The sequence below is a fragment of the Patagioenas fasciata genome, chromosome 6 (genome assembly GCF_037038585.1).
Source record: "Patagioenas fasciata isolate bPatFas1 chromosome 6, bPatFas1.hap1, whole genome shotgun sequence".
NCBI lineage: Eukaryota > Metazoa > Chordata > Aves > Columbiformes > Columbidae > Patagioenas > Patagioenas fasciata.
In genome coordinates, this window is record NC_092525.1 from 35,407,031 (window position 1) to 35,432,255 (window position 25,225).

Here is a 25,225-nt window from a genome sequence, read left to right on the forward strand (position 1 = left end):
GTGTTGTGGGGAGGGGAAGGGAAGAGGTTAACATCCATAAGGCACATAACAAGGAGCTGGGGTTTGGACTGTATACGTTATTTACCTTTTTGCTCCACTTCTATTTTAAGCATCGGAAGGAAAATAAAAAAGTGCAAGGAAAAAAGAAAGAAGATTAACATAAATTGACTATTAATCTAGAGATTAAATTAGTAACAGACGCTAAATATAGGGAGAATAAGAACTGCACTATATTGGATAAAGAGAAACAGACAACAGGAAAACCTAGCAGGAGAGAGATTCTACGGTTACACAAGTGAACACGGATCAATCATTTCAGTAGATTAAGGAGGCAATACAGATATGTTGGCATGTAGCTTCACTTAGTGAACCTGAATAAATAATGAATGACTTTACTAATGCATGCTGTACATACTTTTCTTCTTCTCCAAGCATAAAGCTATCAAGTTGGGTTTTAAGTGACACATTAATTTATCATATATGTGCAAGTGCACATATACATATTATATTAATTAGATGTGTGCTTATTAAACCTTCCCCCATCTTTGCCCCAGACATTCCTCTGCTTTTCTTTCTTGTAAAGAAAGCAGTTTGCATCCTTTAGCTGTCCTTAGGATCTATCTTTTTTCCTTGAATGTTAATCTTGAGAACTTTTGTCACTTCTTAGTCTATAACTGTAAAATCAGACTAGAAGGAATAAGCAAAACATCTAGAAAAAAGAAGCAAAAGCACAGTAAGCAAGAGGAAAAGAGAAGGAAAAAAATACCATTTAGCTCATTCAGATATTCTCCAGCATCATCGACTAAGCCCAAAACAGCAAGCTAGTATGCAAGGACAGTCATACCAAGTGTTTAAAACAAGTATCCATCCCACCACTGTACACAGAAAATATAAACCCAACCCGATTAACAACGCTGTATTACTATAGCAATTTTTCCCCAAGGAAGTTTTAAGGAACATATTACAGGAAGACGTCTAGCTCAAGTCCAGCTAGTAAATAGCTTTCCAATAATTATTTGCAATAAAATCTATTTCATATACTCAGTAGCCTTTGAAATATGCTCCCTCAGTTTCATAAAAAGACCTGGAAAATGACAAATGGACCAATCTGTGTAACAGTAGCTGCTGATACCAAGGAAGTGTATCAAAACTATTTGCACAGCTATTACATTTCCAGTATTACCCTGAAGAATGTATTTGTATGTTTCATATGAAGTTTTGGATTTTCAGTTTCATTTAACAAAATTACATATTATTATTTTGAGAGAACGGTATTGGCTGAGCTGATCTAGCATTTCTTCAGGGAACAATTCCAAAACCTTACGGTGGAGTGGGAGGGGAAAAGCATTCTCAAGATGAGCAGTACTTTTCCTAGCCTTTGTTCTTTTATAAATCTTTAGGTAAAATACTTGTTTTTTCTGTAATTTGTAATTCTTGGGTTTTCCAAGTAAACACAAGATGTATTCTGAGGTGAATTCATGGTTTCACAATCAGTGTTAATGACTTTCAGAAGATCCTGTTTGTGAACTTTTTATGCATGAGTCTATTCCTCGCCAAAGAGCAATATTGATATCATACCTGCTTAGAATTAGTAATAGGAGAGGAAAAAAAGATAGGGATAACTGAAACCATTACTGGCACGTCTGCTCTGCATGCATTGGTGTACAGCTGCACATTTTTCAGGGACAGATGGGCTTATTGAAATAAACAAATGCTGCAAAGTCCAATCAATACAGACAGAGAATAAAACACTTTAAAATGTTTTCTATTGAATTCCTGACTCCAAAAAAGCCTTAAAATAAAAATGCACAGATGTACAAAATGGTACTTTTGATATTCTTCTATATAAAAGGGTTGACTTCTGTTACTCAAAGTGTCGACATATATTGTGCAGCATAATTGAGAAAAATGTCAAGTATGGTACTCTCAATTTCTTTGTAATTTAATCAATAACACTCCTATTTTAAGACAAACAAATGCCTATCAAATTTGTCTGAAATTTAAGTTTGGTTGAAGATCCAACTGAGTATCTCAATAGATTTTTTTTTTTTTCCTAAAAAGGATCAGGAAAACATCAGCAACAGGTCTACACTTTAAGATGCAAAAAAGTAAGCTTTGCATTAAGTACTTTCTTATGAGGGCGATGAATACAGAACCCAGAGAGAGCTCCAGCACTAAGTATGATCAGCAAAGCAGCTATGTATTTCTGGAAGCCAGCAAGACATAGAGGAGCTCATAAACTGCATTTTGTACAAGGATGACACCAACTCCAGCGTGTAAGAACTCCCAGTGTTCACCACAAAACCCGGTATGGTTGCTGTTTGTAATCGTTCATGGACTTAAAGGTGTCACAGCGAGACACAGCAAGTTTTGCAGTCTTGCAGTACCTGAAGGTGAAGTTCAGAAAAAGTAAGAACCGCAACTGAACTTTGGTTAGTAGTGCCGTGATCACCAAAAACCTCCCTTCCTAGACCCACAAAAGCCTCAGCCACCTTCCTAACAAGTCTGTTATTCTGGGACAGCTGCTATCTGCAAACCTAATTATTTCAGGCATTCCGTACGTTTAGATACGGAGCACTGGAACAAGTAAAGGCAAAAAAAATGAGGCTTGATAACTCGAGTTTATCAGGCGTCAAAAAAGAAGAGACTTGGAAAACTACCAGGATAGGCTTTGTGGGACAGGGAAGCAAGATGGGCAACAATCGAAACTGCTGCTGAAGCACAATGTGGTTTGAAATCAAACTTCAAAACTGATTGTGGTAACTGTCCATCTTTTTGATGAGTGCTGGTAATGACAGGTGATACCTCTTACAGTTCTGGAATTGGGCACAGTGTCATCGCTGTACATGCTGCAGTTGACGAACTCCAGAACTTACAGTCTTGGAAAGACAAGAAGTATCCAGAATCCTGAGTTATGATATACACAGAATTATGTAATTAAAGGGCAGATCAATGCAATTGACAGCGAGCAAAAACAAACATTTAAAAAGTAGAATAACTACATGTTAGAGTACAGGGTAGGCCGCGCTGTGGCACTGTACTTCTGAAAACTGGAAAAGAAAAGATTCCTGTAGACAGCAATACCCAATCAGTAGAACATATCCATACTTGTCTTCCTAAAACAGCATAAAAAATTATGTTTGAACATTATTTGCATTGCACTTTTTCTCTACGAGCTAGCCTACTGGAACTGGAAACATGACGTCTTGTCATTTGACTGACCTCATGGTTTGGAATCAGATGCACTGCCCTCTTTCTGAGAATTTGGGAATGAAAACAGTGCTAAAGTAAAAGTGGTCTTTGTGGAACAAAACTTTGGTTAGATTGGGGTGAGACATCACTCCTCAAAAGTGGCACGAGAAGAACGGTTACAACAAGCCACCGATACTACACACAGGAGGAATGGTACTAGGGATCACTGTATGCAGTAGGCTTCCAATCCTACAAATGGTACAGAAAAAAAAAATCAGCAAGCAACCATTTCACAATGACACAGCAGAAATGAAGAAAAAACAGATGATCTGTGTTTGGCCTTTAACAACAGTGAAGGTTCAACGTGGTAAAGCAGTACAATGTAGTATTCCAGTTTAAGAAGTCTAAATTTTAAAACTGTGGAGGAACCAGCATGGACACTTTTGACATAGCTTTGCTTATGCCCAAACTTATTTCCTTTGGTTTTGGATATATACTGTCATCACAGTGCTTTTGCATCTCAGACCTGGCCTGTTTCCTGTACCAACAGAAAATGTGACTTTGGTTAAGGATTACTGCAGATCAAGAGATTCACACTTAATAATAACTTAAGGGAACAATCAGTGCACTGCTCAAATTCCATTGCAAACACAGCTATTGCTCTGTTGAGGTACAGGACGAGGGAGAAGTCACTGCAAAGAATGACCTTACAAGAAAGCAAAACCAGTTAAAAGTGTCGAATCTGCAGAACTTTTAGAAGCATGCATATATGTCAATGAAAAAAGCAATAATTATTGTAAGGAAATAAGAAGTATGTCAAAAGCTAGTGAATTCTGGCATTAGAAAGAATATAATACAAAACTGCTGAAGTAGCCATGACTTCAAATTTTTCTACATCAGTACGATTTCAGCAAAAAAACTCTGGTTTTGCAGCTGATTCAAGGCACAATTCGTATTTTCTCTTCACATAAAAAATGAACACTTACTTCTCACTCTTTTCCCCATTGTTTTTAAGAACCAAGTTTTAGTAACTTATCAACGAATTATTCACTCTGAATCTGTGCTCACTTACAGATGTGCCCCTGAAGCGCAAAGTCCTCTTACAACGTCCCCCAACTGGGGCATTTGCCTTGGAGTGTCAGTGTTGGGTTTTGCTGTGCACCCAAAGTCACCACAACAGCAGGTAGTCTTTCAAGTACATCACGATTAAAATTTAAGTCAATTCCTGCTTTAGAAGTCTGTGAGCCAAGCCAATTTGTCAGCAACTGGTAGCGGGCAAAAGTACAAATTCCTATCTGGCCTGCTGAATAGCTAATTCGAGTTTGTTTTCTGGAAAAACAGTAGCCTTAAAAGCCAAACACTTAAGAACACAGACAGACACTTGGCCAGCATCACACCATGGCTTCCTTCCACACTTGGTGAAGCTAATTGGAGGCCCTAGTCTGCAAGTGCTCTGCATGCATAATGGGTCCGTGGGCCATAAACATATGCTGCTTTTCCATGTAACAGCACTCCAGCTTTAATTGTGAGGGCCAGAGGAAGTGAACAAGAATAAAAAGATTATACTTACTGTAAGGAACACATTCATACTGAACTTCTAGATATTTGTATGTTCCAGGACAAGGATCAGGAAACACATCTGACCCAGTAACTACTATACACTGTGTTCGATTGTTGCACCTGTAATGGGAAAAGAAAGCAAAGCTAATTAATTTAAAATTACATTTAATTTGCAAGTTCATACTAAAGTACTGTATGCAGTGTTAACTCACTTCACACGTGGGCAGTCCGATCCATAAGACAATAAAGTTAATTAATACTGGATCAGTCAAAGGCCATAAATAAGGCGTCAAGACAATATTTCACTTCAGGATTTATAATTTTAAATTTAGAGATTGATGCTATCCCAAATGTCACTCATTCCCACTGGTAGATATAGCTGTTGCAAATATATACTGATTTGATACTACTAATTCAATAAAATGAAAGCAAAGTGCAAAGATAATACAAAATATAAAAATGGTTAATTTTCAATAATGTACAATAACACAAATGAGGAGTTCCTTCCATCTTTAGAGATATACATAATGGTGAACGCTTTTACATTTTTGTTGTGATTCAAGGAAATGATGATTTTGGTTGGAAGAGTTGTTGCAGACAAAGAGCATTAGCATTTCTATTTTAATTATTTTAAGGGAAACTTTAAGCTTCTCTGTCAAGTTACAGGAAGAGGTAAAGAATGACTGATAAAATAAGAGAAACAGTTAAAAAGAACTACAAGAAAATTAATGAAAATGTATTTTAGAAAAGACTAAATACTGAAACATATATATGATTTACTTAACAATGGAAGCCAGTGCATTTTGATACAAAGAATTTTATTAAAACCCCTCTAACCACAAGGGTCTACTGAATTCAATTGTTTTTGAAGGTGTGGGGTTTTGTTTTGCCCTTTTTTTTGAAATAATAATAAATTTTATACCACTATTTATTTTTCCAGGGGAAAAAAAAAAAAAAGCTTGGAAGTTAAAAATAGGAAAACAATCACATAACCCTTAAGAGATGGTCAAAACGTAATACAGACAAAATAGTCAGAAGGAAGTAGAAGAAAAGAAAGAGAAGGTCAGGGAGTTTGGTGGTTAAAACAAAAAGAGCTTGGCTGATCTTCTCAGGGGTTAGTTTTGTTTGTCAGCAAACTGAATAACACAAGTCTGAACTTAAGTAATAGTCTAGCCTTTGACTCCTGCTGTACATCAACTTCTCTATTGCCCTACTACTTCCCACACTCCCTGAATACCACATCCCAAGCTAAAATCATCTATCTTGTATCAATGGCTTTCCACAGCTGTACATTGCCAACAGGTATAAGAGTAATTCACACTACCTCATTAAAGGTAGAGTAAACACACTTGAAGAACTCTTACATAAATCACTTTCCTTTTTATATACTAATCAAATTAGCACAGAGCTGGTCAGGACATACTGTGCCTCTTGCTGAGCAAACTCGGGAACAACAACAACTTTTCTGACTTTATAATTTCCTTTCCTTTCCCCCATTCTTTTCTCCGTTCTCTGTTCTTTTCTTATTTTTTTCTTGTTTTTTAACTGCTTCTTTCTAGCCTCATAAGCCTCATAATTGCAGAGCAAATTGGAAATAGCCACGTATTTCTGTATACAAGCACAACCATGGGGACAGACGGATGGTGAGGAATTCACCCATCACCTCCATGCTGCTTGTGGCAGGGACTTGGAGGGATTTTGAGGCAGGGCCCCTGTACAGCCACGGCTTAGGTCACCCCCACCACTGCCAACAGCACCGCTGCCCCACGCAAAGGCTCCTGCGGTCTGTTCGGGAGTCTGGAACAACTGTGATGTAACCGATGGCTTTCGGAGTCACATTGAGGTGGTGAAATGTGCGCCCAACTTGCAGACAAAATCCCTGTACTGAACCTGTAACACTGAAAGTGTACAATAGAGCCACTTTTCCGTGCTCACATGAAGCTCAAGTGCTGCTCTCGTAGGAGGAGGCTGCAGAAGCAGCAGAAGGCAACATGGCCCAAAACCTCCAATGCACCTCTGCTCTAAGCCCCGTTTGGGTTTTTTATGCCCCACATACCTCAGGCCAGACTAACCAACATGAGAAAACCTTGGATATAAGATACTGTAATTAATTTCTTTAAACTTCTTGCTGTCTCTTTAGTAAAAACCTTATGCTGAAGCCAAAATAATTCTCACAAAAAGACTTTTTTGTAGGGCATCACTCAGTATAATGGTTTCCACAGCTCTGAGCTGTATGAAAATTTCATTTTACACTTGAATAAGTGGCAATTAAGAGAGAAATATTGATTTGTTACAAAATAAAACGGATACATATTGGGAGAAATTGCTTGAGAATGAAACTGATGAAGGTCATATTTAGCTGTCGAAAAAAGTTTTACTAGCAGCATTTGTAAAGCTTATGGAAAAGATGGACTCTTGCCTCCCTATGAAAACTTGTCTTCTCTTTCGTTTTCCCTCAGTGAAAGACTCATAAGTCTGCCATCAGTCAGGAAACAGAGAAGCATTTCATGCTAGCTCATATCGAAATGACGTATATCAATAATCATTCAGAAGAAAATGCTGTAGCTTTTTCTTTGTACAGTAAGTGCCAGAGTCAAACTTCAGGCATTGAGTGACATTTACAGGAAGATGCTGACCTAAAAGCTATTAACTGTTTCTTTCATGCAAGACTTGTTATCCAGATGGTCATCTTTGGCTCATCTTTGGCCTAAATGACAGAGACCCAACTCCACAGCAATAGTGCACAGCAGTGCTGTAAAGCACACCACCAACACCTCCCCAGGAACCGCAATTACTTGGATAACATAATGAATACAAGTCTTTGGGCTTTAAGTCGTAGATCTTTACATCCACATCACTGATTTTGCTCCATTGCTAGCTGCATTTTATAAAACATGACTAACTTTCCAATAACGTTCTGATTTTATAAACCTCTGAGGTTTCAAATTAAAGACACCTGGTTAAGATATTCATATGTAAAAAACCTGAAATTTCAGGTAACTATTTTTTACATACTTAGTGGTCACATTTCAGTTCCAGTGAAACCTTCACCAACACCCGAAAGCAACTACAGCAGCTGTCAATCCCAATTCATGCGCTACAAAGAAGAGATGAAGTGCAAGTGAACTTTTCTAGAGGTAGTTCTAAGACAACCAGTTCAAAGAATTTACACTACTGCAATTTGTTCTCTGGATAAATGAAAGTCTTGTCTGCTGCACGTTTGTTTTGTTTGGTATGGGGTTATTTTTGTTCGTTTGTTTGGTTTTCTTTCTTCCCCTTCCCCTGTAAAACCAGCCACACTAACTTCTCTATTAGTTACTGGCCTACAGTTCTGCTGCTGCCTTCAAAGACCATTTTACAAACTCATAAAGGTTTCAGCTGACCTTCTCTAAGACAAGAAACACTGAATTCTCTCTGGTATTTTGGACAAAAGATACTTCACTCTCATAAAATAGCACTAAACAGCAGATTATCGTACATGGCTACACACTGTCAAAGCTACTGCATCACTGCCATAGCAGAGCTTCAGCATTTTGAGACACCTTCACCCTTAGAAGCGCTATGCCCAGTGACAGGGATATCAGACTGTTGCAGCCTGCAACTCAATCCTGTGACCCATTGGCATTCCTTTTTGCAACGGGCAATGCCTGAGTGCAGCCGCTTCATGGGAATCTCCAAAACACAACTGTAGTGGAAATAAAGTCTGCAAATTTAAGAAGAAGAAAAAAAAAAGGGGGGGGGGGGGTCCCAGTGGTTGCAATCTACTGTTTGTAGGTTTTAAGTAACATTTAAGTGTTCTGTAATCTAGTCAACCGCAGAAGTCTCTAGTATATGTTAAAATATGCAAATTCTCGGGGTTTTATGTAAAATCTTAAAATTCATATGATCTCACATCAAGAAATATCTGCACGCTTAAGACATTCACAATATTCACAAAGATTTATGATACAATGACTTTGTCATTTACAAGGAAATAAAGCAGATCTGTTCTATACAAATTCAATAACAGTTGATTTAGAAAAGGTAACATATGAATTAAATTTGAAACCCTAGTTAGGAAAAGACTAACTGTGGCACCAAAGGAATGATAATTCAGGTGCCGGGAGTTCTGCAAGGGGAAAGGGAGGAACTGTCCCTATTCTCAGGAATGCAAGGAGCAATTGCGTCCTCTAACACCCATTTCTTCAGTATTTTAGTATGAATGAAGAAAGGTTGCATTTTCATAATGCGGATGCATCACTTGGAGTAATCTAAAAATCAAATGGAGTGTTTAATTAACAGTTTTAGTACAATGTCTGAACTCCTTTCACCTCAGGAAGAAGACTGTGCAAATGAGGAATGGCCCTTTCAGATTTCACACAAATACAGGAAAAAAAGGAAAGCGAAGCAGCTCCAGCAAGGCTGGTAGCGAGTGCCTCCTGCTCCCCGTGCAGCCACGTTCCTGCTGCATCCATCCCACTGTTTGCAGCTTTAAGGACTACTGCATTTTCCATGATAATTTGTTTGCATTTCAACTCTAATCTTGATTTGTACAATTCCCAACAAACTGCTCTTGCTTCTTTTTTTTTATTATCTCATGCTCATTATTGCACTTTTCCACGTGCAATGTATGGAGATGAGATTCCACGTGCAATCTATTGTGTGAGGTGTTTTAATCAATAATCTTGTTCTGCTGATTAAGGAGTGGCTTCTGTTTTGGCAAGATAACATTAGTTTCTACTGTCATGCTCCAAAAGCTATTGGGAATCTTCAGCAGATCATTAGATATGCTACAATAAAGCTTTGGTACATTCTCTTTTCTTTCTTAAATTACTTCTTCACTGTCCTATCATTCCCCGTCACCACTGGCACTGCATTATTATTACAGCTCCCCTGAAACTTGCACTAGAGCTATGTCTCCAGGCCATAGGATGCCATTTCCAATTGAAGCTTCTGCTTGAAAATATAAATTAAGAAAATTTCATTATCTCCTGCCAAGGGCCATTATTCACCACTGTTCTAAGGAAGATTAAAAATGCAAAATCTATGGACTTGAACAAATACTCCGGCATTAAAATGAAAAGCACAGTGTATCATGACTGGACCAGAAAGTGAAGTACTGGAATGTGAGAAGCAGATTGTGGCAAGACGTTAGCATTATGTGGATCAAACAGACTGACTGAGGGCAGAGGTCGTCTTTATGGGTAAGTCACATCAGTCACATAGATACACGCAGTTCCTTTCAAAGCGGTTTGCAAAGTTATGCAGGAAATAATGTCCACATTGCAATTTATCCTTCAAATGCTTTTGTTTTGCATACATAACTTTGCCAAAGACAGTAACATAAAAGAAACATCAATGTTGTTTTGAAAAGGATATGAGTTAATCTCTAGCCAGAAATGGGCTATCACAATAATTTTGGGTATTCCTCATTCTGCATTTCTGTGAATGCAGTGTTTCATTAAGTAAGGGAAAACTGGTAAACACAGAAAACAGTCACGTGTACTTAAAAAAAAAATAGTATAAAGCCATGTATAATAAATAAAATTCATTTAGAATAAAATTGTCAATACATTAAAACAAAAGCAAAACACCACTATCTCAGTATGTTTTGAAACTTCTGAGTCAGATCTGACAATATTTCTCCTTCAGCATATTGATTAAATACTTAAAAGCTAGCATGATGACATGTTCCTGCATATCGCCTGCAGCAACCTGCTTAAACACCACTTGAAGCACGTAAACTCCGAGTTGTAGCACTACATATTCCATATGGTCTTCTTGTTCCTTATTCACCCTGGGTAAGCTGCAGTCTGAGTAAAGAGAGATGGGAATGTGGGATGACTACACTTCGTGAATTGACTTTTAACAACACCATATTTCAAATGGAAAAAATCTTGCACCTCTTTACCCAGAGTAAATGGCTATTTTTACATACGTATTCCTAATGGTCTACAACTGCCACACGAGATGCTTCTGCTTTTGCATGCGTATTGGTGAGACCTCCACTAAACTCAGAGTTACATATGTATGAAGATATCAGATATTATTTAAATGCTATGTTTTGTTAATTTGGTCTTGGAAAGCATGTACAAAACTTACATAACAAAACAGTCAGAGAACAGAAATTTTATTTTAAGGGTGTGCAGATACATACATATGCACACACACATACCACAGTAGGTAAAATTATTTGAAGGAATGTATTTAAATCCCGAGTTTCAAATTCACCTCACAAGAAATACGTTATTACATACTGAAACCTAATGAGCTCGCAAATTGGGCCTAACCAAAGCCTGAAAAAAAGACCTGATAAAAAGACCCAGCCTTGCTATAAAGCCTTGATTTGTAGCAGCATTGTCTGGCCATTGCTGCCACGTCCCACGTGCTCCCCCAGCCACAGTGAGCCCACGCATCCCTACAGAGCCACGGTTCCCTGCACACAGACATGTTTTCACGATCTAAGAAAAAAATGGGAGATGCATGAGCATGTACGAAAGCAGAATTTGGCCATAAGTATTGTATGTAAATGTTGGAGATCTTCCCGTGACCACTAAATCTGCAAGGCGTGCTAGAAATTGGTTTGAAAACTCACATTCCAGCCTTGGGATTTTCTATGCACTTGGCAACGTCACCACTACAGCAATAAGCCTAGTGGCTTTGGACTAAAATATTTGTGGGGGAAAAGCTTGAGAAAATTATGTCTACTTTCTTTTTAAATACAATATTGATGATTTGTTGAATCTCCCTAATTACTGAGTAAACACGACATAAGGAAGCCAAATGGTATATAATTAATATTGTAGAACAAGGTGCACCACAGCGTTGTTTCCGTTTCCCTAATAAATACGCAATAATATTTAATTGTGTTTTCTTTATACAATGTAATCTTGTGAGAGTCTACCGGTACGCATTAAGGATGAAAACTCCAAATAGACAATAAAACACAACAGAAAATATGCAACTCCCACAGGCCCTTTCTTACGGTTACGCAGATAGATTCACTGTCAATGCACGTGTATCAGATTTGTATGGCAAAGTATTTTAACAGTTATTCCTTGCTTTCAACCTCTTCTCACAATTTTAATACATTTAATAATGATCCATTTGCCTTTTAGTATTCATGTTCTTTAAGTTTAAAGCAGTAACTGTTAAAAAGACGAATCTTCTCGCTTATATCTAAGCTCACATCAGAGATATTTTTTTTTGCTTTATCTTGGTAGTTTTTTAAGTGCTTTTATAATCCCATTTCCTAGTCTCACTTCTTTCTACCATGTATGTGAAAGGCTTACTAGAACTACCAGAGCCTGTGAGGAGCTGACTGTAAAGCAAGGACAGGAAAACTAGATATTAAAAGATGCAATGAGGTGTGCAAAGTAAACGGAACAATCTCCTGGTGAGGTTTGCGTAGGTGCAAGCCAAACCTGTATTTCTAACAGTATGAAGTGGAAGAGACCTGCTTTTTAGGGAAAATATTTCTAATGCAACTCCACCTGAGGAAGAAGAAATGGAAATAAAGTCATATTCATAATCTTGTCATATCATTTATTTGTGTGCCTATTTATAAGCAAAATGCAGCATGAGATTACAGGCAGGGCATGTTTTAGTACACCAAGTAAGCCAAGCAGATCCGCACTGCTGAAAAGTAATCAGTTCAAAAGATCCAATTAAATGTTTTACCATTTAGACAAAATAAATAGCCTGGGGCTATGCTTATTTACTAATGAAACTTCAGTAGTGCAGCACCGTAATATCTGAGCAATTTACACAGATTATTCACACTGGGTGAGCCTGAGTGCAGCATCACGCCTTGTGGGTTGAGCAGGTTTCAGGGGAGAAACACAGGGCTGAGTAATAATATCAGAGACTTATGAAGGGGCGTTTATTTCTGAGGCACAGTGCTAGAGCAGAGTGTATAGCAAATCCAAGCCAAAATCCTGGAGCACAGTGTCTGATCCTGAGGCATAACAATGCAAGAGACTTGCTGCAGAAGAGACTCCCAGGTAGAGAGCACAGGATAAGAGTAAAAACCCTTTGAACTCTTTTTTCCACCACTGTCAATATTTTTTATCCGTGGTTTGGCATTTAGCATTTTCATAATGTGGTTAAAATGATGTAACTTAAGACAGCTTTGGAGTCATCATTAAATGAGTAACTTGAAGAACTGCAATATTGGAAAAGCGCAGCTTTATCCTTCCTATTAATTTGTAAAGATCTTAAATAAATTTTTAAAAATCACCCACTTTAATTACTAAAATAAGGTATTTCAAATGACAGGTGTGACTTGTTAGTGCAACTTCTGAAATGTAGAAGCCTTGGTACACTTTGATTGCTCATGCTTTGACTGGACCTCCAGGTCAACACAAATTCAGCTTGACTCACTGTGGGCCTCCTGAATTTAAAACAGCTCTTCTGTCTGCAGAAATGCATATTCAACATAAACATACCTTTGCTCTAACAGGAAATTAAGACTTAGTCATTTACAGAACTGGCCACTGAGGCACCACGATTTCACAGGGTTCTTTGGTTTCCCTCTACAGTGGACGATTTCAAATTGGGGGTGTGGTGGGGGCAACCCTACCTGAACTTCAACACACGCATTCTCCTTGGATAATTAAAAAAAAAATCATAGCCTGTATCAATTAGGAGCAATTATTTATAAAAATGTTCACCTATTGCAGTTTGCATATAGGAAAATGATCACATTTTTAACAAGGGAAATGGGAAATCGCTATGGGATGCCCTACTTAGATTAAATTAGCAAGAAACTTGTTACCAGACCATATAAAAGATACACCATAATAAGACGTGACCTTGCAGAACCTTGGAGCCAATCTGTGATTTTTTCCCCCTGTAACCTTCCTAATTATCTGCAAAGTTACAGACCCTTTTGTGGCAGGTTATTTTTCTGTGAATAGTGAGGGGTTTTGGGCTTTTAAATATTTAATTAGTCTTCTGATATGAGAATTGTTGCACATGCCAACTGCTTCGATTTTCAAACTGTGTTCATCCTAATTATGTTCAGATTTAGATTGGTCATCCCAAACCTCTCACTCTTGTAATTATTTACTCCTTAAAGATCATTCAGCGGAGAAATATTTTTCACCCTTATGGCTCTTCCTTTCCACAAATGGCTTTTCTGGTCCGTTAATTACCCACTCAGAGGATTAGAGTCTGAAATAATGCAAGAGATCCTGCATGTAAGATGAGTTTTACAGGGTGAAAAAGAATAAATTGTTTTTTTGTAAACTTGCCTTGGGGAATATCTCCTTTTTTGGTTATAATTTTCATCAACAGAGGCCATGTGCCCACCACTGCACAACTACCAGTTCCACAGGACTATGGAGTGACTCATTTCTATGGCTCAACAGAACTCCAAGCAAAACTCTGAGCAAGAAGCCAAAAGACAACTTGCTTATTTTACGAGCTTTATAAAAGCACAATCTGCTAGCAAGCTGGTACAGTCCTTTTTCTCACAATTTTTAATGCTGATTTCATGGCTTTAAAGCTATATATATTTAACTGATAACTAATGATTAAATTACAACTTTTCCTATTTCATCTGCTGATTTTTTCCAGGATTGCTGTCCCTTGGTAGGTCTTTAATCAACTCTGTAACAGTGGTGTCATTTCCTATTAAACTGGGTCTGAGAGTCCTCACTACAAGTACTTTCTTTTCTTCTGAGAGGAATGCCTGTCACAAAAGCACTGTTATTCATTACCCACAGTGATGTCTGCATCTAATTATCATCCGGAAAGCTTGCAAGGCTTCCAGGTATAGGACTTCCCGTGCAAAAGTATCCTTCTACTCTAAATGGGAAAGCACAATTCCACTTTCTTTGTGATTTGAAGTTAAGGGATTGAGTTAGTGATTTGAGCTGCATACCCTCTGATTCCTGGGAATTCCAGTTTTAAGCCCAACAAAGTTTAGGGGTCTGCCCTTGTTTGCTTGTTTTCACATCTGCAAAAAACCTGCATATTCTGTGCTTGGTTTTTACACAAGCCAAACAGATTCAACTCTGTAAAAAATAGATCAGGAAATTCACTGGTTTGAGTCTGACAACGCACAAATAATCTTTAATTGTGCCAAAAATATTCAGAATCTAATCCTTTTATCAAATTGTCTACCACTGAAGGAGTCTCATGTGCCTGCACAATTAAAAACCCCATGTTAGCCATACATAATACTGTATTGCATTTGATGCAAATCCTTTTCTACTGAAATAAGCACTGGGCTGACAGCAGGAAGTGGCTGATAAGAAAGTAACAAGGCATTGCTGATGGCATTCATGATAACTGAGCACTAACTCATATGTGTTCTGTCTACAGCACATTATCCATAAGTGCTCCTGTTTTAAATGCAATTCCAGGAGGTGTTCTTTTGCTGTATCTCTGTCACAAAGGCAGCAAAATTATCTAAGAAAACTAAATATACAAAGTAAATGACATTTTTCATAGCCACCAGTGATGCTGGCACTAGAATAATAGACGGAACGCAATATCAGTGCTGCTACATCCTAAATGAGAAAACACTGACATCTTCATGAGACCAATAGTAGTTGAGTTCAATGGTGATAAGAAATTCAGGGAGAGGTTATGGGTTCAGAACCATCAGGTCGTTGTTACGCTTACAACTCAGCCTAAATTAATGTATCAAACAGCAGAAAAGGAGCACAAAATCTGAGTTATGGCGAAACAACATTTTTACAGTGTTGGCAAAATGTGTGTATTAAATACATTTCAAAATTGCTCCATCATATCTCTATATATCACAATAAGCATGATATCCGAGAAGCAATGAACAGTAACGTTGAGGATCACAGACTGCTACCAAGAAAGCAATATAGACAACTTTGCACATACCACGACAGAATATGTGTCTTGCCAGATGAAACATTATACAGCTCCCTGTTGCTAAGAGTTAGTAAGACTTCTTCCTCTAAGGTGCTTGAACTGCATGGCTTTGGTCAGAGCAGCTTGCTCAATGAAATGATTCTGCTACCTCTTTTCTTTTAATTACGTTACAGGACCTGCTTTGCGTGTGTAGGTGTGCTAGAAGAAACTGAAATTCCAAGGTTCCGATAGCTACCATATTTCAGTGAAAACCTGAAAAAAACATGGCTCTCAATAGTAAATTTGTAGTAAAGATTCTGCATTGCAAACATATTATAAAGCAGCTTTGACATGGAAAAATTCTACGTGACAAGAACCCTTCCTCCCCATTGATGCATCTACAGCAAGCTAAAAATATACAGAATACTGAGTATTCAGTCTATGTAACACTCTTAAGACTGCATTAACTTCATTGCAGTAACTTGTTTTATAGGCTCAGCTCATCGTGACCTATAAAATGTTGGGCTGAAGTGCTTTAAATATCTGCTAACACCATGTGCAAGCCTGGGAGTACAAGGCACTGTGCTGTGAAGCGGCAAAGACAGCGCTCTTCTGAGAAAGCGGCACGCACTCTTATGTCACTGAGATAAACAGGGTAAGCACACTAAATAATGTATGAAACAGGCAGCCCATCTTTACAGAAAAAAAGGAATTCTAGCTGAATTCTTTGTTTGATTTTATTTTACCAGTATGACATTGTTTTTTAACATTGCTTCTTAAAAACATAAAGTTGACTATCCTACTAAATTAAAGAACACACACACACAAACGCCTTTCACTCAGAGTTATTATACGAAAGCAAAAAAAAAAAGACCTCTTTCACTTGTGGCCACAGAATTTTGCTAATTATTGTTCTGCAATATGTAGAAAATAAAATGCAAATAAGGGAAATGCAAAGAGGGGAATTAACTATGTCTTTCAGTAATTATGGCCCACTTATTAAGCAATTAGATTGCCATTGTATTATTACAGAGGATAAAACAAATGGTGTAAAATACTGCTACTGCTTGTACCTTTGATCCTTAAAACTTTTCCATTTCAGTAACCTCATTAATGTCAAAATGGCACGAATATCTTTTTAGAAGGTATAGCCTGGGCACAGGCAGAGTCTATGGGATTCAATAAAGAAGTTTTCTCTTGTTGAATTCAACTAGAAAGCTTAATTGAGACACAAAGGTTAGAAGGCTCTTTTTATTCTAAGTAGGAGATTATACTGTAACAGGAGGAAATTTCCAGAATATGAGATCTGCTCATTTCTATACTACTCTTCAGCTACTTTTTAATTTTTAAACCCGCGTTACTCTTCTATTCCTTTCCTCTCAATTAAACAGCTTCACTGGAATAATGTTTAAATTCTATTTCCTTTGTGTTACTAATGAAAACTTTTCACTTTCATCGCTGCTGCTGACTTCGTAACACTAAAAAGTACTCATAATTTACTTACACATCTTTAATTCATATTAATCTGTCCTAATTTACGATCTATACCCTGCTCTGCCTATCTTCATGTACCTTTTCCATGTCAGTTCTGTTTACTAAGTGATATTCAACAGATTTCCTATAGTGCAATGAACCTTAACAGGCAGCTTTTAATTGCCTCACACAGGAAACCACATCACTATTAATTCCACAGCAACAGTATAAAATAAAACTATTGCTTCTCAGACTCTAGAGCAATTAGACCTCTCGGCTATTTGGCTAACTCTGCTTCATGATACCCAGTGCAGTTAATTATATTTTTTGATGTTAATAGTCTCTGTCAGTTTCAAGCATAACTCCTCTTTGATGAATATTTAAATTATATTTGAATAAAAAAATAATCTTGGTTACATTTCATATTCAGCAGTCATCACAGCGTAATAAAGGTCTCCTCAGCAAGGGTTGAGATAAACGGCTATATGAACACATGTATAAAGCCCTAAATCAATTTATCAGATAATGTAGCTGTTTTGGCTAAGTATTATAGAGGATATATTGGGGTGGGAGGAATTAATAGGCTTCAATTATTACAGTATTATTCTATACGAACTAAATTGGGCACAGTAATATGTAAGTAAATCAGAATTTATTAATAATAAAGTTCTAAGTACAACTGGACTAGGAACTTATCTTGGCTAGACTAGAAATTTGAAAATATAAAAAATTCATACAAACTTGTCCAAGAGAACACAAAATCCAGCTGAACGGTACTGAAGGTTAAGCAATGTTGTCTCAGTTGAGTTCCCAAAACCATTAGTAAATGATGAAGAGATAATCACATATCCAAAACATATAGTAAATTATTAACTTTAGGATAAACAGTATGCACACCTAGTAGAGCCTATTTCAGGAATCAGAAAAAAAAATAAAACAAGGAAAATCAGAGGCTAAAGCATGTATTTTATCTGATGCTCAAATATACAAGAAACAGTGTATAATACTTAAAAATTTATGCATACATATGTATACTTATTTAGATTTATTTTCACCCATGAACAGCAAGGAAAGGCTGATGAATATGTATATGCTACTCTGCCAGGTAAGATATACACTAACTTAAGTAGGATTTGATGGTGTTTTTGCCAATAATAAAGGAAAGTAAACAACTTAAATATAAGATATGAAAACACTAAATAAAATAACTAGCTACGCCCTGGTAAAATAATGAATCTAATCTTTTTTTGAAGTAAACGAAATCTAAATTTTAAATGTCATTAGTCGGCATCAACGATCCTTTTGTTGTTTTCTTTGTAGCTTGTCCAAAGCCATGACTACAGCAACGCGCGTTATGTGCTCGCACATGTGTAATTTCTTCTGCAGAAAACACCAGAACACACTGCAAAAAGATCATCGAGTACCACTGACAGCTATTTCACCTTCCCCAACTGCTCAGAACCTCGTAATATGAGGTTTTGTATTTAATTTACTAAGTAATGCCACGATGGAACTAACCTGTTAATAAAACCCCCTATTTTTAATGAGTAACCAGACCTACTACTTTCATATTAAGAATTAATGATAGTGAAAATGCACAATGCCAGACAAGGTTCTTCTCAGTCGTGGGTATTGCTCTTTTTTTCTGTAATAAAGCCAAGAACTACGGTATGCTTCATGAATATTCTAGGCTATATGATTACGCCTAGCTCAGGAAAATAGGCTACGTGTATTTTTGCTTTTTTCTTTACATTTGAGTCATAACTAAGTCTTGTGACTAACACATAGAAAACAAGACACAACAAAACAAAAATCAATCTGGCCATGGCCCGGTATTGTGAAAAGCTTAGTTTAAAAATAAAGAGCATTTTAAGTTTCTGCTACATCAAAATATTCACAGGGGTTACTGTTGTACTAAGATCTACGTCTGTTTCAGAGGAGTAGAAGCCTTCATTTTCAAAAGATGCTTAAAAAAAGATATCCAATGTTGATAATCTTGTGTGGTAAATGTTTTGTGAAGCAGTTGTCAGCAAGCTGAAACAGAAACTGCTGGCATGCCGAAGCAAAAGGATTTCGTACATGAGACCAGCATCAGAACCACAGCAACGCCAATGTGCACCAATTCCGAAAACGCACCTCAGCCCTGCCACCCTACCCTCCATGTCGGTATTCCTCTGACACAAAAAGTACCGATACGCAAGCTCTCAATGAGCAGAAAGTAGAAAAATGCAAGGTATATCTCTCATTCTAAGACTGTTCACTACATAACACATTTAGCAAAGGGAGGCGATCTTCAGCTGCAGAAGGAAAAGCAGGGACAGCAGCAGGGGTCAGCAGAGCCCTTGTCTGAGCCCCGCAGACCCCGCAGGAAAGCGCCATTCCCACCCGCTCGGGTTTGTGGGTGGCACAGGATTAAATCCTGCCCGTGAAAACTGTTTTAAGTCACACTAAGAAATGCAAATCGGAAGCGTAGTAGTTTAAACCCTGAATCAACCGTGAGCCCTGTCCCAGGAAGCTATTTTTGAGGCACCAAAATGCTGCTTTGTGGAATTCTTGCAAAGGCTGGAATTCAGCTCTGCAGTGATCCCACAGCAGGTTTTGCCTTCTACCAGCAAAGACACCCTGGGTGAGGTTTGCTTTTGGTTAGACCTTTTCACTCCGGTAAGTGACATTAGTCAGTTGTAGGAAATTTATCCACTATCCATCCAAGCCTGGAGTCCAGAAGTTTTTCTCTATTTACCCACATTATGGAACAGACCAAACTTGTTTTCACTTGAAAGGATGCTAATACAGCATGACAAGGTTTCCTCTACAGACCTTCCAAGCAGGAACAAGACAGAGGGCTTGAGAGATGTGTCTTTTTCAGAGAACTCGTTTTGTTTTCTTTCAAAAACGTCTCACTCTCATTTATATATAGGATTTTTCAAAAACGACGTATTTGTTGGACATGTGAATAGGCAGAAAAGAATGAACATCTCTGTTCTCCCACTCTCCTGTTGGGAGGGATTAAGAAGAAACTAAAGCCTCAGGAGAAGGAATGGATACGCTGCTTCCTTCAGCTCTCCCTCGATCGCTCGGTGGGGCAGGAGGCACTCGCTTACATTTGGAAGACCCTCCATAAGCGCAGCTGTCTTGCAGAGAGATGATGGACGTAACAGGTTAAGAGCATTACCATGTGAGAAAAGTTCATGGTAACCAAAACCCCAGCATGAACTCTTCACTGGTGTCGTGATGGACATGGTAATTGAAGGTACATGTGTTGCATGTGCTATAGATACGCCAGGATACGTGCAACAGAAAAAACACTCACTGCTGAAGAGGATGTATTTCCCTTTTAATCCCTTTGCTGCAGCTATGTTTTAAAAGAGAAGGGTATTTTTAAAAGGTAAAATTCCCTAAGTTCATCTGTTATAGCTAATACATTTATATATTTATGCTTACATATTATAATGAGGTTTGCTTTGTTTACGCATATTTTAAAAGCAAAATGATACTGACTCAATATATTTAGTAAAGAGCATATAAAGCTATCATGATAGCATCAATTGTGGGTAAAAATAGAACTGAGGTCATTTCATAGTGCACGATTGATGTAACCTCCCTCATGTTGCAGGTAAAAATTCATCTGAATACATCAGCTGCGGGCTTGTATTTCTTAATATGGATGTTTGCTTGGCCTGTAAAATCTGTGGTTTTAAACATCCTGAATTTTTCCTTTTTTCAATGATGACAACTACATTCAGTATCAGAACACACATCACAAGTTCCTACCTAAAACTTCAAGGTATTTTAGACTTTATGAGGAAGGAGACAATGTTTTCTTTCTGAAGTTAACATTAATTTGTCTGTCAACCCTAAATACTTGAATTTTTCTTAAGTAAATGATTCCAAAGATTCAGAGTTAGTACGCTGCATTTTCTTTAAATACAAAACATTAATTTTATACAAGCCACACCGACAGGATTAACTGCAAATTACACAAAAAATAAGGTGCACATATTGGAATGAACCTGATTTTTTTTAATATTGGACTTCTCAAGATTAAAAATTATATTATTCAAAAGTATTATCTGTCACTCTACCTAAGTATTTATTTAAACACACAGGCAAAAAATCTAATCTAATTGTACTGTCATGGGGTCACAAAAGACAGACACGGCATCTAAACTTTCAATCAATCAGGAACTTTTCCTGAACAAAAAGTTTAGGACTACGAAAAACGATTCCTACTAAAAAAAAGCCTAATTTTAATTCAGGAGAGAATTGTCCCAGCATGCGAAACTGCTTCTTAGCAGGTTATTTTTCCACTATAAAATTACATTGGAAACGTATTTTAAGTATGTATTTACAAATACTTTAATATATTTGTTATTATTTTAAGCTAATAAAACAGAATTCCAAACACCGTGTGGTATCTAGGAATTACTTTTGAGTACCCTAACAAAACCCTGCAGCTGCAGCCTCCAGAGTGGGGCTTTCAAGTCGGATGCCCATGTCCTGGATGCAGCAAGTCCTCCAAAACACACCAGCGGCTTGAGTGTAACTCAGCGCAATCTACCCGCAATCCCCCTACAATGGAAGTGGATTTAAGACTAGGTCATAAGGCAATTTTATCATGTTAATGTTCCAGTCTGCTGTGCCTCTAACGAGGATTACTAGTTAGCCTTATCAACTTCTAAGTCTCCCGACAGTTTCTGGCTACAGCCACACAAATACACTTTACGACTGAGCAACTAGAGCAATTTCCTCAGGCTGCTTGCATCTTGTGCTTCCCTGTTCATTTTATTTCTTTTTCAAACGAAGGGGAAACAGAGGAGGTTTGTCCCTGCTAAAAGACGGGAGCACCAAGGAGTCTGATTAAGATCTAACTGCCTGAGACATTGGTTCTCTGCCACTCACTCACGCTACCCCTCACTGTACATTCTAGAAATAAGGTTATTTCTATACTCAACTTCAGCATGTTGTAGGATCTCTCAAACTTGGCTATGCGGAAATGCTGAGGTTAATTATCAAAGAAGCGTAAGAGGCGAGAGGGATTTTCTAAAGGTCTAGTCTCTCTCTTCAAAGCTTTTAATTTCAACCGTGCCACTCTGAAGTTTACATGGAATCTAAATACATCTGAAAGACTTTATTCTAGAATAATTGCGAAGTAATTTCAATCAGGGACTAAAAATTTAATAACTACTTTACAAAGGTAAAAGCAAAGCAATGAAGTCATTAATGTTCCAGTCAGGCTTCCTAGGAAAGCATTAAGTTAAAAATCTTTTGAGAACTGCAGGAAAGAAAGAAAAGGGAGGGAGAAAAGATTAAGTAGCAGCTTGTTCTCAGAACGAGGGGCTGATGCATCAGTAGACACAGGCGAAGTTTGTGTGCTGCAATTTCCAATTCTCTGGAAGGGGAGCAGTGCATGTGATTACATGGCTATCTGTTAAACTGGAAACCTCATCTTATTTTTCAATCTTCAGATTTCACAGTATTGATCTCATTAAGCCAGTTTTTTCACGTTGTAACTACAGTAAATGTAGTTGCTGTGCAGAAGCTGTGGAGTAATGTTGCAAATGAATGATGAGTATTTAATAATTGCCGTGGAGCTACATTTAACTGCACTGAGTGGTCAAATGCAGTGGTAAAAGCACTGCTGGCTGAAGTGATAAAAACATGTCGTTAGTCCTTAAAAGTAAACACTTAAAGATTTTCAGTAGCAATGTAGAAACTATTGCTGCTTATTTCTAAAGATATGGAAGAAAAGTTTTCCTTGTGATCTAATGTTTTAACAGATTTTTTTTCCTATTCAGTTTAAAAGAAAAAAAGAAAAAAAAGAAAATGAACCCAATTAATCTGGTAGTCCTGCAAGTGAGATTTTTCTATGCAATTGCTGTCATCAAAATACAGTTGATGTGATACTTTTTAGATATCAGATCAAGGACGTGCTGAGTACGAAACAACAGTTTGCCTTAGACAACAACAAATTATTATCACCAATGCAGTTATAAATAAATGAGATAAGAACTTTTAATATTTCATAATAGATTTCTAACATTCTTCTATGCTTGCAATATAGCACAAATTGAGCAATTTTGAGAGAAGAGTGAACAAAGCAAGAGACAGCTTTTCTACTTAATGACAGGATTCGGGAAAGAAAATTCTGAAAGCAAACTTCTAAATTACTGTAAATGCCAGACAAGAATAGAAAGTAAAGTGTCAAATGCTCTTTACTGTTCGTTCAGACAAATAAAAAAGAACAAAATTGTAAAACTCTCTCTGAGCATAGATATTCTGATCCAATGTCATACATGCGATCACAACTTCATTTTAATCTGTTGAAAAAGGGCAAGGGTGGAAGATTGGGGAAGTCCAAAAATACTCTCTGCTATCATAAACTTACAGTTGATTAGTTGAAAGGGGAAGATTGAAATTTCAGCTTTCCAGTAACAGTTTGATGTCACTTTAAGCAAGACTGTGCCTCTAGATTTGTCTCTGACTACCTTAATCTGTATATTTGCAGTGAACATAAGGAGGACTTTGATCAAAACACAACATGCATTTTACACAACAAGGAAGTCTACAGAGAGGCACTACATTTACAAAAGCAATTGAAGGTGGTTTCAAAGGGAGCTGACAGATTAGAGGATGATGACACTGCTGCTGCAAATCTCAGTGGAAATCTGGCTTGATCTAATTAACAACAACGAACTAGAACCACAAAAAGATAATTCAAACAGGATTTAAAGAAGTTATATTACCTTATTATTAGCGTAGCAATGGAGCATTTCCCTTACTGATCACAGAACAAGTCACAGGTTGAACAGAGAACAAGAATAAAAGGCCTGATATCCTTAATTTAGCTCCAGCATTTGGAATCGAAACCTGAGATCTAGCCCAAACATTTGAGTACAAAAGTAGAGAACATTCACATGAAAATTATAAAAAAGTCTTAAGAGTAACACTCATGACAACTTGAATGAACTGGGAAATCAAAATAGTAGATTATTTTTAAGATGTGAGTATGTTACTGAGTGCTACCACGTTCAAAGAGAACACAGTAAATGCAGCACCGCATGCAGGGTAACTTGCGTGCTTCATTTGACACATCTACGTACATGCACCAGAAAGCTCCCAGCTTATTCCATCCCCTTTTTGTTCAGATTCCTCACCCTAGGAAAAATGCAACTGGGAGAAAAACATCCCACCAATCCTGATTTTCCACAAGTTTGTAGCTGAAGCTAGTAACAATGTCAGTGATGGATTTGTGCTGACACTTCCACAACTGTCAGTATGAGGTGACTTCTGCTGGTATGTGGCCTGTCACACAGGAATTTCTGTGAATCTTAGTTCTGATGCACCTTTTGTACTAAAAATGCTTTTATTGGCTCTTCTGATTCATTGTCTTCTCAAAATGACAATCTCTGTCACTAAGACATAATGTAACTTGTGCTTGTATGCATTTATGCTTCCGCACACACATGTATAATGACATATAATCATCCTGGCATTTAATCATCCTGGCCTTTTCCACTGGATGCATTTTACAGGTAGGAACTATGGCAACGATTTACTGCATTCATAGAAAAGATTTAAGTTTGCCAGGGAACGTAGAGGTTACTGAAAAATGCAGCAGCCATTTGGACACATTTTGAGTGCTGTTTGACCACCCAAACCACAAGGAAACAGGGAATCTCCAGATCAGTGAATTGTTCCATTCTCCTTACAGTTATCTTCCTGCTTTTCAACTTTTGCTCATGGAATTTAAAAACAAACAAACAAACAAACAAAACAAAAAAACCCCACAATCTCTCTAATTGCAACTGGTAGCTTTTATTTCCTTATAATATTACTATATAGAAATACTACTACCTCAAGAGCAAACTGGCAACTACAACTCAGCATTTCCTACAGTATCTACCTCTTACTGTATCGATTCAGGCATTTTTCCTCTACAGTCCTCAAAATCATATATGTATTTTTACCTTTGTGTCATGATTTTGTAGGCATCTGGAAGGAAGCATTCTGTGTTCTCCATCTGGAAAGGGTCAGCATCACAAATCTTGTCATCTGTCCGTCCATAGTTAGCACTTTCTATCATGATAACATCGCTTCCTGGACACCGCAGGTCAATAGAGTAGCCTTCGCAGGAGAGCTCCCTCCTAACCAAACCAAAAGGTAGTGCTGCTCGGCTGAAACCTGAAAA

At 37.5% G+C, this 25,225-nt stretch overlaps 1 protein-coding gene across 18 annotated transcripts in view; it reads right to left on the reverse strand.

Annotated features, from left to right (window-relative positions):
* ADGRL2 (adhesion G protein-coupled receptor L2) overlaps nucleotides 1-25,225 on the reverse strand; it is a 386,421-nt gene that overhangs the window by 44,077 nt on the left and 317,119 nt on the right. For all 18 annotated transcript variants that reach the window (XM_071810503.1, XM_071810505.1, XM_065841983.2 and 15 more), the window contains 2 exons: nucleotides 25,005-25,218; nucleotides 4,763-4,872 (listed from right to left, as the gene is read on the reverse strand). In XM_071810503.1, coding sequence (XP_071666604.1) covers nucleotides 4,763-4,872; nucleotides 25,005-25,218 — 324 coding nt within the window. The remainder of the gene's footprint in view (nucleotides 1-4,762; nucleotides 4,873-25,004; nucleotides 25,219-25,225) is intronic.